This window comes from Lynx rufus, unplaced genomic scaffold (genome assembly GCF_022079265.1).
Source record: "Lynx rufus isolate CCGP_SWC_20201006 ecotype Redwood Valley unplaced genomic scaffold, mLynRuf1.p SCAF_23, whole genome shotgun sequence".
Classification (NCBI taxonomy): domain Eukaryota; kingdom Metazoa; phylum Chordata; class Mammalia; order Carnivora; family Felidae; genus Lynx; species Lynx rufus.
In genome coordinates this window covers 15,112,199-15,127,953 of record NW_025814838.1, presented here as the reverse complement: position 1 = coordinate 15,127,953, position 15,755 = coordinate 15,112,199, and the positions used below count along the sequence as shown (strand labels likewise).

At 47.9% G+C, this 15,755-nt stretch overlaps 1 protein-coding gene across 9 annotated transcripts in view; it reads left to right on the top strand.

Annotated features, from left to right (window-relative positions):
- Positions 1–15,755, top strand: part of SNX29 (sorting nexin 29) — a 499,996-nt gene continuing 484,241 nt past the window's right edge. For all 9 annotated transcript variants that reach the window (XR_006963587.1, XR_006963584.1, XR_006963586.1 and 6 more), the window contains exon 1: positions 1–83. Coding sequence is in view for 5 of the 9 variants with exons in the window: in XM_047087507.1 (XP_046943463.1) it covers positions 77–83 (7 nt within the window). In the remaining 4 variants the exon portion in view is untranslated. The remainder of the gene's footprint in view (positions 84–15,755) is intronic.

Genomic DNA, 15,755 nt, shown 5'->3' with positions numbered 1-15,755 from the left:
GCCTGTCTGGAGCCCGGCGGCGGCAGTGGCGGCAGCGGCGGCAGCGCGGCGCAGGCACCGGCCCGGGAGCAGCACCATGAGCGGTGAGTGGCGGCCTCGCCGCTGTCACCCGGCCGGGACGCCCCGGCTCCCGCCGCTCCAGCTGCACACTCCGGCCCCCGAGCCCCCGCGTCCCGCCCGCCCGCCGGCCGACCCCTGTCCCGTCGCTCGCAGACCCCTGTGTACGCCCGGGGGCTGGACCCTGGTCACCTGCACTTCTCTGGCGACCCGAGCCCAGGCACTCCCAGCCCCCAGCCTCCCGTCCACCACTTAGCCCGCTCCTGGACACCTGTCTCCAGACCTCCAGTCTCTCCCAGCGCTCCGACCCCCGTGCCCAGTCACCACTCTCCCCGTCCTCAGTCCCCCGGGTCTCAGTCCCTCCTAACTCCTGGACGCCCCCAGTCCCAGCTTCAGCTCCAGGGCCCTCTGCTCCCTCATCATTCCCGCTTCCCAGGCCCCGTGTGTGCGGTCCCTCCAGTCTCCAGACAGGCAGGGAGGGTGTCGTCTCCAGACACTCTTAGCTTGCTGGCTCCTGAGCCCCGAGCCCCCGTGGCTGTCGGTCCCCAGAGGACTGTGAGTGCTCCAGCCTCTTTGTCTTCCCCGCGCCTCCCATTCCCTTGCGCCCTGTGCCCCGGTGCTTTGCTGTCCCAGTCCCCAGTGGTTCCCAGTTACTCGCTTAGTTTCCCTACTGGCCCTTGCTTCTTACATTTTGGTTATTATTATTATTATTATTATTATTATTATTTGTCTCATACTCCCGCCCCTTTCACTTCTTTTCCTAGCTCCTTTGAGGTCTCCTTGGCCCTGTCCTGCACCCCCTTCCCTTCTGGTTCCACACCGAACCCATCTGGGGACCAACGCGTCGCAGGTCCCAGCCCACCCCCCTCCCGCCCGCAGGGAGGGGTGTGGTTTTGGTGGGGAGGCCGGGAGTGGGAGGGAGGTGGGTGTGGACAGCTCGTCCTCGGTGTTTCTGAAGTTTAGTCCCTAGACTTGGACGCGTGTTCTCAGCCCTTCTCTGAAGCGGTCTGTCGGTGTTTTGGTGCTAAGTCATTCCTGGGTGGTGGTGGACGTTCAGAGTGACTCCGGGAAGCCTCTCAGCCCGCCCTGACTGGGATCTGCATTTTCTTAGGAGGATCCGCCTACCCTCTCCCTGCCTGTTTTCCTCTGAACTGTGGGATTGCCTCTGAAGTGTCCCTGCATCCCCCCCCCCCCCCTCCGTAGCCCTAGCCTTTCACCCAGGCATTTCTGGAGTTTGGGGGATGGGGGCAAAGAGGTGAGGATGTGTCTCTCTTAGTTGTTAACGTTTGAGTTATCTCCATGGGTCACTTTTTTTTTTTTTTTTTTTTTACAAGACATGCGCCTTTTGTTTTGCCTTTCAGAGCAAGATGTGTGAAATTGTTGGTCCTGGTGAGGGAGCTGGGAAGGGGGTTTCCTGGGAGATAGGCCAGCTTCTGTTGTCAGAGCAAATGATTTTTGGCCTAATTAAAGTTTCTGGCCCCTGAATGTCAGTGATCCTGCAGCAAAGATGTGATGAGCTGGTTTCCACCCAGGAGATAATACACCCTGGTGTAAGTGCGGGCCCTGGATGGAGCTAGACAGCCTGAGTTCAAATCCTGACTCTGCTATAAAAAGCTGTGTGATTTGGCCATTCTGGAAGTCCCAGCAAAGTGGGGTAGATAATAGTACCTGTCACCTAGTCATGTTGCGATGACTAAATAACTCTACCTGGTTATTGGTACTGTGCTTCGTGTGGTGTGTAGATGGGAACTTAGTGCGGTTGTTGTGGAGGTAAGGACCCAGCCGAGGTTCAGGTGGGGTGATTTTCTGACCCAGCTCTGAGACAAGGGCTGGGGCTAAGTACGCCTTGAAAACCTCTTGCTTTTAATATAACCAAGGAGACTGTGCCTCAAATTCTGGACCATTCTCGGGCCTTGATCCCAGGTGCCAGTGAAATTGACAAGCCAAGGGAAATTGATCAATGTAGCCTTCAAAAGCCAACTTAATACCAAAGATAAGGACGTTTTAAAATTTATTAAAAAAAATCATTACAAAAGGAAACCAACAGATGGCTTTTTAAGGAAGAAGTGTTCAGGATGGATGACAGCCTTCTTTTGGAAAGATTGTAATTGAGGCAGAAAAAATGGTTGCTGAGGGCAGAAGGGAAGTCCGAGGTATTTTCAATTTTTTTCTTTCCCCTAGTTTTATTGGCACATAATTGACATACATCACTGTAAGTTTAGGGCGAGCAGCGTGATTGCCATTTATCATGAAATGATTACCTTGATGGGTTCAGCTAACATCCATCTTCTTTGGATACAATAAGAAAATAAGACCATTTTTCTCTTTGCGATTAGAGCTCTTAGGATTTCCTGTCGTAGCTCTTTTCCTAGATATCGTACAGCTGTGTTGACATGTTGTGCTTGACATCTCTAATGCGTACATATCTTATAACCGGACTTCTGTAACTTTTGACCCCCATTCTCCAATTACCCCTTCACGTTTCTTTTTTTTTATTTTTTAATTTTTTTAATGTTTATTTTTGAGAGGGAGAGACAGAGCACGAGCGGGGGAGAGACAAAGCGAGACACAATCCGAAGGAGGCTCCAGGCTCTGAGCTGTCAGCACAGAGCCCGATGTGGGGCTTGAACCCATGAACTGTGAGATGGTGACCTGAGCCAAAGTAGGACCCTTAACCAACTGAGCCACCCAGGTGCCCCGCCCCCCTTCACGTTTCTTGAGAATACAGTTAAAACAAGGTTTTCTCACCCTTGGGGTTGATGATTGGGCACCATAAAATAATGTTGCATGGAAGTATGTCTTCTCTTCCCGCTGTCCTTTTTTTTTTAATAGAAAATTTCAAACATCTCTAACGTGGAGAGAATAGTCTAATGAGCACTTACCATCTCATGATCACTTCCCCTTTGTACCTATCTATTTCTTACTTCTGTCCCCAGTTTATTTTGAAGCAAATCCCAGACACTGACCGGATCCTTTCATCTGTTACTATTTTAATGTGTATCTCTAACATATTGGGACTCTTTTTAAAAAAAAAATATAGCTCAATTTCATTATCATACCTGTAAGAAATTAGCAGTAATTCATTAACAGCAGATATTCAAGATTCAAATTTCCATGATTGCCTTATAATTTTAGAGTTTTTTTTTTTTTTTTTTAAGACTCAGGATCTAAACAAGGTTTAAACAATGCAGATTGTTGTGTTTTTTAAGTCTTCAAATCTCTCTCTCTCTTTTTTAGTTTAATTGCTATCTTTTTAGTGTTTGGTATATTCACAGAGTTGTGCCTGCATCAGCATAATCGGATTTAGAACATTTTCATCAGTCCAGAAAGGAATGCTGTACCTCTTAACTGTGGTTCCTCATTCTCCTTCCCCTTAGCCCCAAGCAACCACTAATCTACTCTACCTATGGATTTACCTATTGCCAATATTTCATATAGATTGAGTCATACAATATGTAGCCTTTTGTGTCTGGCTGTTTTCACTAAAAGTATCCTTCTAAACTTTGCCACAGTGTAGCATGGAACTCAGGTTCATTCCATTTTGTGTTTGAATAACATCTCATTGTTCTCTGTTTTGTTTAGCCAGTCTTCAGCTGATGGACATTTGACTTGTTTCCACTTTTTGGCCCCTTTAGGAATAATGCTGCTGTGAACATTCATGTACAAGTTTTTGTGTGAGCATATCTTTTTATTTCTCTCGGGTCGATATCTAAGAGTAGAATTGCCTGCCCCGTCTGAGGAACGGTCAGACAGTTTTCCAAAGCAGCTGCACCATTTTCCATTCCCACTAGCGCTGCATGAAGGTTCTGGTTTCTTCACACCTTTGCCAACAGCCTTTTGATTATAGCCATTCTGAGTGGGTGTGAAGCGGTGCCTTTTTGTGGTTTTGATTTGCATTTCCCTAATGATCAATGATGTTGAGCATATTTTCATGAGCTTATTGGCTGTTTGTGTGTATCTTCTTTCGAGAAATGTCTGCTCAGATTCCTTTGTCCATTTTTAAATTGGGTTGTTTTTATTGTTGACCCGTAAGAATCCTGTATAGTTTCTGGGTACAAGTCCCTTAGATGTATTATTTATAAAAATGTCTCCCATTTTGTGTGTGTGTGTGTGTGTGTTTTAACTTTCTTGATACTGTCCTTTGAAGCAAAAAATCTTTTTTTTAGGGGTGCCTGGGTGGCTCAGTCGGTTAAGCATCTGACTTTAGCTCAGGTCACGATCTCACAGTTGGTGAGTTCAAGCCCCGTGTTGGGCTCTGTGCTGACGGTTCACAGCCTGGACCTTGCTTTGGATTCTGTGTCTGCATCTCTCTCTGCCCCTCCCCTACTCCTGCTCTGTCTCTCTCTGTCTCTCTCTCTCAAAAATAAACATTAAAATTTTTTTTATCTTTTTTTTTTTTTTAAACTAATAGGTTGCCGTTTCATCTGTCTGTTTTTACCCCTTGCAACTTTTGATGAAGGAAATAGTTCATGTCTTTGTGGGATTTTGCTGATTGCATCCTTTTGGTGTGGTTTGACATGTTTCTCAGTCTCTTGTATTTCCTGTAAATTGGCAATTAGAGTCTTCTGTATTTTGTAGTTGAAAACGTTTGAGTCAGAGGTCAGCTGGTTTCAAGGCCAAATGCATTAAGTGCAAATAACCAGGAAGTGGAATGCCTAGGTAATGCATACACAAGATAAATGGGTGTCGTGAGGCCGAACAACCCTGATGACCATTAACAGGGTAGATGAGACATATATGTGGTATGGTCACGTGATGGAAAACCTCAAAGATGTTAAAAGGAATAAAATGGATTTCTACATATCACTGTGGCTATATCTCAACATTAACGTTCTCTAAAAAGAAGCAGAGTGCAGAAATATACTAAAATATATACCTTGATGCACATTAAACCATGTGTATGAAACAATGTTTGTGGATTCGTATATGTGTGGCTATGTAACATAGCCAGTAGGAAGGATGCCTGCTACGTGTGGGTGGTTGTCGGAGGTTAATAGCTGGTCATGATTTATTTGTTTCTCTTTAAAGAATCCAGTAGGTAGGAATACTTACTTGATGACCAGCCTGCGAGAGCTAAGGAATTATGATTGCCAGATAATTCTTCTGCTCTTATTTAGAAAGTAGAACTTGAAGGACCAGAAAGTCATGATTCTCAAGCTTTTTTTTTTTTTTTTTTGTAAGACTGTTTGAAGGACCTTGATGCTCATTTCCATCAGTAATTAGTCTGTCAAGGATCTTTAAGTTAGTTAAGACGCTTAAAACCCTGTTTCAAGGGTGGGGAAAGCTAAACCTAGAGAGGTCACATGTGTCCGAGTTTGGGTCTTCGTGGGTCATTTGCTGCTGTTTCTTGCCTGATGTTTATGTACATTTTGGCAGCTTTATCTTGTTTTTCTGGAATGTTGAGGCTCATGGTTTTCTCTTTGGCATTGACTGGGTTATTTTCAGCAGTAGCTTCTGTTTGGGATGAAGAATCAGCTGAAGCGAGTGAATGGAAAAAAAGAATGTGTGTGGTTTTCATTCAAAGAAAAAGTGATGATATCAACTTTTTTCCCCTCTAATGAAGGCATTGGGTTGATCTGTTATGGCAGATTGCAAGAAGTAAGTGTTCTACCATCAGCAAATATTTGACCATGTCCTGTGCTAGTAAGTGGCAATGGACTAAAACCCATTGACATCACCTCTCCTGCTTCCTTGTTGTAACCAATAGGAAATTAACTTCTTAGAGTTCTTAAAATATGGGAAGTAAAATCTAAGAATCTGTGGCCTTCTCTGAATTCTGGCAAATGTAGACATGATTCTAGATAAAGGATAAAGCGCCTTCCATCCCGCTGCCATCTTGTCTCAATGGGGGTGAAAAGTGGTTCTCGAGAGAGAAAGAAATTTTAATGTTATGTGGAAAACACAGATATGTATGCAGTATGTAAACAGATATACACTGTATTTGCGGTATTGAAATTTCATGGAGGGATGATTAAAAAAATGTCTGAACGAGATCTGAAGGGGGAAGGTAACGAATAAAGGGTTGAGAAACACTGATAAGAGCTTAAGTAATTTTACCATTACTCTAGAAATTTGCATTTTGCTTTTACCCTTAACATTTTTGGGTAAAGCTTTGCCACATTGCTACATGATCTTTGTATTGATCACTTTTATAGGCTTCATAATCCATCAATCCATCTACCTGCTTGTAGTATAATTTTTTAAAAACATGTGTTTTTAAATTTATTTTTGAGAGAGAGAGAGAGAGAGCATGAACAGGGGAAAGGCAGAGAGAGAGAGAGAGAAAGAGAGAGAGAGAGAGGAAGAGAGAGAGACACAGAATCTGAAGCAGGCTCCAGGCTCTGAGCTGTCAGTGCAGGGCCGGACGCGGGACTTGAACTCACAAACTGCGAGATCATGACCTGAGCTGAAGTTGGCTGCTCAACTGACCAAGCCATCCAGGTGCCCCACATGTAGCGTAATTTTTAAACCATAATATTTGATTCTACTTTTGGAAACTTAGCTTATTTATTTTCCTTTTTCTTTCTTTTTTTTGGTTCTTATTATAAATAATGATGCAGTGAACGTTTTTGTTCAAGGTAGTGTTCTTTCCTTTTGATTGATATGTCCTTAGGATGATTTCCCTGAGGTAGCTGTAACATGGAAATGTGTATAGTTCTTGATTGTTCTTGCTTTTGAAGTGGTTGCAGTAACTTGAAATGCTGCTGGAAGGCGTGAGGGCTCGGGTGGTCACAGAGCCTGGCCGGAAATTCAGGGTTCAACATTCAGCAGACATTTACCGAATGACAGTTGGATGCTTCATCCGTCACTTAGCAGAGGGCTGCACTGTTGGTGTCTGTGGAAGCACATGGAATGAATGGACCAAAAGGTTTTGTGGGAGTAACGGACATGTCAGCCAGGACTCCTCAGTTGCCTGTGGCAGAAGTTGATCTGGGAAAAGCTGGAGTTTAAAACATCTTGCAATGGAGAGGTCTAGGGATAGGACTGTCCTCAGGCCCAGTTGCATTCTGGTGCTGAGAGCATCGTCAGGACGACCTTTCTGTCTGTTTCGAAACTCCACTTTCCTCTTGGTTGGCTTCTCCTCCAGCAGCCTCTGTCTACCCCGTGGAGGCAAGATGCCTGCCCGCAGCTCTCGGGTCACAGCCTACCGTGTAGCAACACCCAAGCAGAGGGTGGGCCTCTTTCCCAGTTGCTCCCGCAGAAGTCCTGGGGCTGACTCACAGCAGTCTGGCAGGCTATGTGGTCATCCTGGAACCCATCGCTGTGGCTCTTGTTGGCCGGGTCTGGGTCGCACGCCCAGTCCAGAGCCCGAGGGTGGCATCTGACTACTTGTTGTCTGGATAGAGGAGGAACTGACGGGAGAGGGCTGTGAGGAAGGTGGGTTGTGAGCAGAGACCTGAGGGAGGGGAAGGGTTGCTCCTGAGTTTTGCTCCTGAGCAGCTGAAGGGGGGTAAAGCCTTGCCTCTCACTGAGGTGGGGAGGGTGGCGGAACATCAATTTGGGGCGTGGGCGGTAGCAGTCGGAAGCCTTCGGGGGAGTGAGGACTCTTCCTGGGCCCTGACTTCTGCTTGCCTCTCTGGGAGCCCTCCCGGGGTCTGGCTCTGGTGCTTTGCCCGTCGTCCCTGCAGCGCCCTGCTGGGCTGTGCTCCCTCCAGGCTTTACTTGGAGGGAACCTTGTCCATCGCATCTTATTTTTCCTTGCCTGTCTGCATGTTTTAGGATCTGCTCTTTTCTCCCTCATCTTAAAAAATAAATACATAAAAAATAAAAAAGCAAAAAACCCCGAATGACTTTAAAGATGATTGTGAATACATGGAATATCCCTATAGACATACCTTCCAAGAACATTAGGATATTTAGATTTTTAGTTATTGCACTTCTGTCTCTGCTCAGTGCATATGCATTTTACATAATTGCCTTGAGTCTACATCTGAATTAGTGTTTCCACTTACATTATAGCATTTATCCATGTGTCTTCCTGTCACCGTTTTTTAAAAAGGCTGCATAACGTTCCACCAAATGGATGTACCATTGTAGGAAAAGAGAGTAAATTCCATTTATGATGTTCAAGGATAGAATTGGCAAGCGTTTTCTGTAAAGACCCAGATAATAAATATTTTCTGCTTTGTGGGCCATCTGGTCTCCATCCCAACTACTCATCCCTGTTGGAGTATAAAAGCAGCAGAGGCAATCAATAAATGAAAGGATGTGGCTGTGTTCCAATAAAACTTTATTTAGAAGAACAGGCAGCAGCTGGATTTGCTGTGTTTGCTGACCCCCGTTCCAGAATACCCCGGGAGGAGTCTGAGTGCCCCTGATGCTGTGCTTGGGCTGTTACTGTGGCCTAGTGGGATAAAGTTGGGACTCAGTCCTGGATTGAACTCCCTGTCGAAGGACCTGAGCATGTTCTGGAACTTCTCTGACTCTTAATTCCCTCATCAGAAGATGCAAGTTAAAGGAAGCGATGGACCTGTAGTTCCTTAGTATTTGGAACATAGAGGAACTGGTGAAATAGTCACTTCTTCCTTTTCTCATTTCCCCTCTTCCTCCTCTTTAGCTTAGTTTCCAGGGTGTCAGGAAGGTATTTGGATGTTTTGTTAACTTTTTGTGTGGACTTCCCCCTTGCTCTTCAGAACCTACTGCCGCCATACGTTGTTGGCAGTGAGTGCTGTGTGTGCCTGCTTCCCCACACTTTACCGGCAGTGGAGAATTGCATCCTCAGTGTTCCTTGGTGAATTGAGTAGTTATATAATGGCAACATGTGGCAGCTAATTTGGTAGGTTTATAATTTGCATTTCTCCAGCCGTGAGGGAAGATTCATTTTCCCTTCAGAGTGCTTGCACAGTGCCATTATAGTGTTTTTTTGTAAGCAGAGACTGGCAAACTGTGCCGGGCACCTGTGTTAACGTTAATAAAGTTTTATTGGAACACAAGCACATCCGTTCATTGACTCTCGATAACAACTGCTTTCGCTGTCCGGTGGCAGAATTGAGTGGCCGTGACAGAGAGACCTTATGGCTTGCAAAGCCTAAAATATTCGCCATCTGTTCTTTACGGAAGATGTTTGCTGAGCCCTGCTCTAGAGTGAATTCTTTGCCTGTTGATGAATATGCTGTTGACTTAGTCTTTGGTCTTAGACATCACAAGGCCACTTGGATGGCCTGAGGCCATCTCTCTGCCTTGAAGCAGAGCCTGCCCCTTTCCATTGTGTGGTGACGACACTCTGTCCTTTTGTCCTGGCCCAGCTGTGCCACTGTACCCCACAGTACAGGGAGCTAGTGCCTGGACTTTGGGGAAGAATGGAGTCTGTTTTATCCCTTCGTGCGCAAATGCTGAGCAGACAGAACGGCTGCTTCACTCCACCCGTTACCCCCGCGTGGGGCTGCTGCCGTGTCCTGGCTCGCTGTGTCTTCTCCATTTAAGGCAGCCACTTGGGGAGCCACAGAACCTAACCCCAGAGCCCTGACTCGACCAACTGTTGAGCTCCTTGCATGAGTGGGGGCGTATTGACGCTGGCTCCCCCCCCCCCCCCCCCCCCCCCCCCGAGCGAGAAGGCTCACAGTCAAGGATAGGCGTGTGCCGGGAGATTTCTGATTCCCCATAATCCTTTGTGTGGTGGCGATTATACCAGGGGTGTGGTGTGGCTGCAGGGTCGTGGGGACACCCTGTAGAGAGCAGTGTATTGTGCCGGGGCAGGGAGGTTTCTCACAGAAGGTGACACTTGAGCCGGCCACTGGGAGGTTAGTCTTTAGTGGCCCTTTGTGGAGTCCCTTTGCCTGCATGCAAGCTGGGCTGCCCGAGGTTAGCCTGGTCTTGTGGAGGCTGGAAGGCCTGGGTGTTGGAGTCCAGCGTTGGGGCATTCTTCCTGGGACAAGGGATCGATGTCTCCAAACCTTGGTTCCTTTATCCGTTAGGAAGGGGTCACGAGCACACATCTCATGGGTGGATATAAAGGTTTAATGTGTATCTCAGAACAGAAGATTTGTAGCAGATCTGGCCTCTGGGTGTCTTGTGTTTGGTTCAGGCAGAGGTGGCTGAAACACTGCTGTAAAATTAGGTGCCAACTGATTGACGTGAAGATCTGAGTTTCTGTCTCCTTTGAAAAACCACAAGATGGGGCAACTGCATGTTGGTGTTGCTGTGCGGTGCTGTCCCCTGTGTGGTGCTGTCCTCCGGAGCCCAGTAGCAGCTGCCGTCTCTCCAGAGGCACCCCTCAGTCCCTTCCTGTCCCTCTTTTCTGCCCTCCCTGCCCACTGCACTCATTTCCTTTCTGCGCCTGACCTTGGAGGCATGGGGGTTGGGAGGGAGGATCTGATGTTGGGCTTGTACATGCCTCTCTGGCCTATACGAGGCCGCCCTTTGTGCCCAATCTCTCTTGCTTCCGCTTTGGAGTGGTGGTGGGTTTTTGGGCATCGTGGAAACTAAACAAACAACGGCACTAAACTCTCCACTGGGCTGAGAGGGCCAAGCATCCTGTATGCCTGCAAACATGAGCGAGCCGGCCTTGCAGCGGTGGCCACGCGTTGGTGGTGTACCTGTCCCTTGCCAGGCTCTGATGTGGGCTGTTGGTTATAGGGTGAGGGAAGATTAAGGTGTGGGTCTGGTCTATAGTCTTCCGGAAATCCCTAACGTGTAACCGTCTTACTGCTTACTGGGTAGCCATAACGTCTAGAAACACAGACAGTGTTGTGTTAATTTTTAAAACCTCCATCTGATTAATTCTGCTAGGGCAGTGGTTGGCAAACTATGGCCCGTAGGGTAAATCCAGCCCAAGGCCTGTTCTTGTAAACAGCTATGCTCGTTCAGTAATGTATTATCTCTGGCTGCTTTTGAGATGTCAGAGCAGAGTTGAGGAGTTGGGACCACATGACCCACAAAGCCTAAAATGTTTACTGTCTGGCTCTTGACGGAAAAAGTTTGCTGACCTCTGTCCTGGGGCACATTAAAGGTGCAGGTTTATTCAGTGAAAACCAGAAATACAAATCATCTGAGACAGCCCATCACATGCTTAGGACTTGATAGAAACTCATCGTTAACTGCACTTGTGCAGGGTGTGTTGCATGAACAACTCATATAATATCATTGAGTGTATCGTGTGTTTGTTGTATAAGATCACTCAGTCATTTGCTGCCACCTGTGCCGCTGTGTAGGTAATCGGTGCAGGGTGAAGGCCATGGGAACAGAAGGGCGCAGGGCCACAGCCCGGAGCAGCAGTCACAGCAGGGCTGGCTCTCCCGTGAAGGAAGAGCTGTGCTGGCAGCTGGGAGCGTGTGCAGGCGCGGGCGTGGCTTTTGGTAAACTTGCGGGGAGATATTCTGACATCCTCGCATGCTGTAAGAATTGCACAGATGAGGGGCGCCCGGGGGGCTCAGTCGGTTAAGCATCCGGCTCTTGGTTTCCGCTCAGGTGAGGATCTCACAGTTCTGTGGGTTCAAGCCCCACGTCAGGTTGTGCGCTGAAGGTGTGGAGCCTGCTTGGGATTCTCTTTCCCTCTCTCTCTCTCTCTCTGCTCCTCCCCTACTCTCTCCCTCAAAATAAATAAATAAATAAACTTTACAACAAAAGAATTGCACAGATGAGAAGAAAAAACTGACTTGGTGGGGCAGTTGCTGGATATGTCCTTGAGCAGATGAGAGGAGACAGGAGTCAGAGCACAAGTGGAGGTTTCAGTTATTTAGCCTCTCAGAGCCTCAGTTTCTTCATCTCTGAAGTGGGATAATCACATGTACTTTCAGGAAGAATTTCCTAATTGCAGCATTGCTCACAGGCCAGATAACTCTGCCATGGGGGCCGTCCTGTGGGCTGTCGGAGGTTTAACAGCGTCCCTGGCCTCCACCTGCCCCGTGCCCCCTCCGACTTGTGCCGACAATATCTGCGGACATTGCCCAGTGTCCCGTGGTGAAGGCAAAATCACCCTGGTTGAGAGCCACGTATCTCCACCCACCGTTCGTAGGGCCCCTCGTAACCAAACCTCTCAGAACTTGATTTATTGGACTGTGCCTGCTCCCCGTTATTAGGCTGATGATGCAGAAGTGAAGGACCTCTTAGCGTCAGACCCCCTCAGTGGAACCAGAAATATGGAAGGGAAGTGAGGCGGGGGCTGGGTGCTGCTATCTGGAGTCCTTTTGCCCTCCTGCCCCCCCCCCCCCACCTTAACAATTATTAAACCAACCATTTCAAAGTGAACAACTCACTGGCATTTACTACATTAATGATGTCGTGTAACCAGCATCTCTGTCTAGTTCCAAAAGATTTTCATCACCCCAAAGGAGACCCCGGACTCATTAAGCACTTGTGTTCTGTCTGTGTGGATTTACCTATTCTAGTTCTTTCTACCTTTTAAAGCACAGCTCAAGTTCCTACTTTTTCAGTAAGCCTCCCTGGGCCCTGGCAGAGTGGCAGTGTGGCATGGTACAGGGAGCACTAGTCCGGGAGTCAGGCAGACCAGGGGCTTAGCCTCTGTTGCACCACTGATTTTGCCACGTGACCTTGGGCAGAATTCCTGGTGTGCAGCGGGCACCCAAAGAACATTGCCCTTTTCTTCCCTTCCAAGTACCTGTTCAGTGCATTGCAAGGATTAGCCTTCAACCAGAGAAATACCTGGTGTGACTTTACGTCTGCCGCTGCGTGGAGAGCCAGGGAAAGACTACTGTTTGAGTGTGTATGTGGCCTTGATCAAATGACCTACCTCCTCTGAGAGTGGCACCTTTATTTAACCTTGACCTCCAGGGTCCTTGCAAGGATTAGAGAAGGAATGTACATAGAGTTCCTGGTATATCTTGATTGTTTTCCCCTCCCCAGAGTCCATGGGGACTTTATCACTTTTATCCCCCTCAGGGCAGTGAGCACAGAGGCCTGGATTGCGTAGCTTCCCCGTGCTTCAGAGAGAAAGCAGCCAGTTGAAAGCATTTCTTAGAGCCAGATGTCTGACACCCCTGGGGGGAATAGGGCTGTCAACAGCAATAATAATAGCTAACATGTAAAAAGTGATTGGTATAGACTAGGCACTGTTTTAGGTGCAATGTGGATGCTTATTTATTGAATAGATCTAGGAGGTGCAGAGAGGATAAGTAACTTACCTATGGTCACATAGCCAGTGGTAAGGAATCTGGGCTATCCCATTCTTTTTCTTTTCTTCCTTTTTTTTTTTTTTTTTTTAATGTTTATTTATTTTGGAGAGCGAGACTGAGTGCGAGCAGGGGAGGGGTAGAGAGAGAGGGAGATACAGAATTGGAAGCAGGCTCCAGGCTCTGAGCTGTCAGCACAGAGCCTAATGTGGGGCACGAACCCATGAACTGAGAGATCATGACCTGAGCTGAAGTCTTAACCGAGGGAGTTACTGAGGTGCCCCTGGGCTTTCTTAACCCCTGCTCTTTCTCCCTAGGAAGTAACTGAAGGCTGGAGGTTTGTGGTAGAAATTGATTTAGGATCCTCAGGATTCTAAACACTAAAAACAACAAAGATACACATACACATGTCATATCTGTGTTAGAGCCTCAGGGGATCACTGCATTTCTCCGACAGTTTTGTGGCCCCTGGGGGTATTCCCTGGGGTACCTTTCCATTTTCTATTTTCATTTTGATAGTGATCTACCAAGAAATTCGAAAGAAGCCTGTTCTGGCCCATGTGGTCAAGGGTGTGGACTGAGGGCTGCCCTTGGAAAAGGCAGAGAGCAGGAAGGCTGGGGCTTGCTTCACAGAGAATCACAGAGAAATCCTTGCTGAGTCGGCAGTGGGGCTGTGACTGCAGGTTTGTTACAAGGCTTGAAAGCCAGCAAGATTTAGCAGACGGCCGAGCCAGGAGCTAGTGGACTTGAAACCGAATCTCTCCTTGAGTACTTCCCATGAGACCAGCCTTGGGTGCTCCCCACTGAGCCTCAGGGCTCCGGTGAATGGAGCCACTTTATCTGTGTCGAGGGTTAAATGTCCATCCCTTAATGGCACCCCCCGCCACCCTTCTTCACTGGAAGAAGGCAGGAAGGACCCTGGTGGCATAGATTCTTCTGCCTGCCTTGTCTCCACCAGGGCCCCATGTTCCAGACTGCAGAGCTAGGAGAACATGATCTCATGCAGAAACCAGTGCCCAGAGAAGGGAAGTGAGTGTCCCTGTCACATGGCCAGCAAGCAGCCCTATGGAGATAACTCATGATGCCTTGTGACTTTCCACTGGTGCTCCTTCCACTGCTCCTCAGGGCCGTGGCCTCCCGGGCACCCCCTGCAGTGGCTGCACACCCCCAAGGCCGCCTGGGCTCCCTTTGCCCTACGACACTCCTTTCTCTGAGTCCGCAGTTAGGGCCAGGGTGGCCACAGGTGCCTCTTCTGAGGTCAGGAGGGTGTCACACAAGTGCACTTCTTACCCGCAGAGGGATTACAGCCAGGAAGGGTGAATGGAGGGCTGAGGCCCGCACAACCTCAGATCGGTCCTCCGTAGTGAACAGGCCTTTTTTCGCACCACAAAGAGAGGCTTTGCAAGGTAGGGCAGAGGAGGCTGCTGACATCTCATCTAGGAAAAGCAGTGGCTCAAGACACTGTAGAAGAGATACGGGATCGTCATGCCTGTCAGGAAGCATAGGCTGTGACGTCCTTGCTGTTCAGGTGTGGGTCAGGAACCAGCGGCCTCAGCATCACCGGGAGCTCGTGAGAAATACCAAATTCCAGGCCCCACCCAGAACTGCCGAATCAGAACCTGCCTTTGAACCAGACCCCAGGAGATTTGTGTGAATCCAAAAACTTGAGAATCACTGTGCTAAAAATGACCAGTAGCAAGATGATGGAGATTTTTATTTTCTTGGCACATTTTTTTCTCCTGATTTGTTTTTTACTGTGGTAAAATACACATAACAAAATTCACCATTGTAACCACTTAAAAAAAATTTTTTTTTTCACGTTTATTTATTTTTGAGACAGAGAGAGACAGAGCATGAGTGGGGGAGGGTCAGAGAGAGAGGGAGACACAGAATCTGAAACAGAATCTGACACAGAATCTGAGCTGTCAGCACAGAGCCCCATGCGGGGCTCGAACTCACGGACCGCGAGATCATGATCTGAGCCGAAGTTGGACACTTAACCGACTGAGCCACCTAGGCGCCCCTTTTTAATATTTATTTTTGAAAGAGCGTGAGCACGTGCGCATGCATGAGTGGGGGAGGGGCAGAGAGAGGGAGACACAGAACCCGAAGCAGGCTCCTGGCTCTGAGCTGCCGGCACAGAGCCTGATGCGGGGCTCCAACCCATGAACTGCGGGATCATGACCTGAGCTGAATTTGGACGCTCAACCGACTCAGCCACCCAGGCACCCTGCAGTATTTATCTTTTTTGGGGGCTTAGCATAATGTCCTCGAGGTTCATCCATCTAGCAGATTGCAGAATTTCCTTCCTTTTTGCAGCTGAATAATAATGCATTGTGTAGATAGGCCACATTTCGCTCATCCCTTTATCTGTCGATCGACACTTGGGCTGTTTCACATTTCAGCCACTGTGAGTGATGCTGCTGTGAACATGGGTGTACAAGTATCTCTTCGAGACCCTGCTTTCAATTCTTTTGGGTGTCTACCCAGATGTGGAATAGATGGGTCATATGCTAATTCTATCACATAAATTACTTTTATGATAAAAGAAAATGGCAAGGGCATTTCAGGGTGGAAAGCCTTGTCGAGTTTCCAGCTGGCACTGCCCAAGGCCAGGTAGCGTTGCTGGAT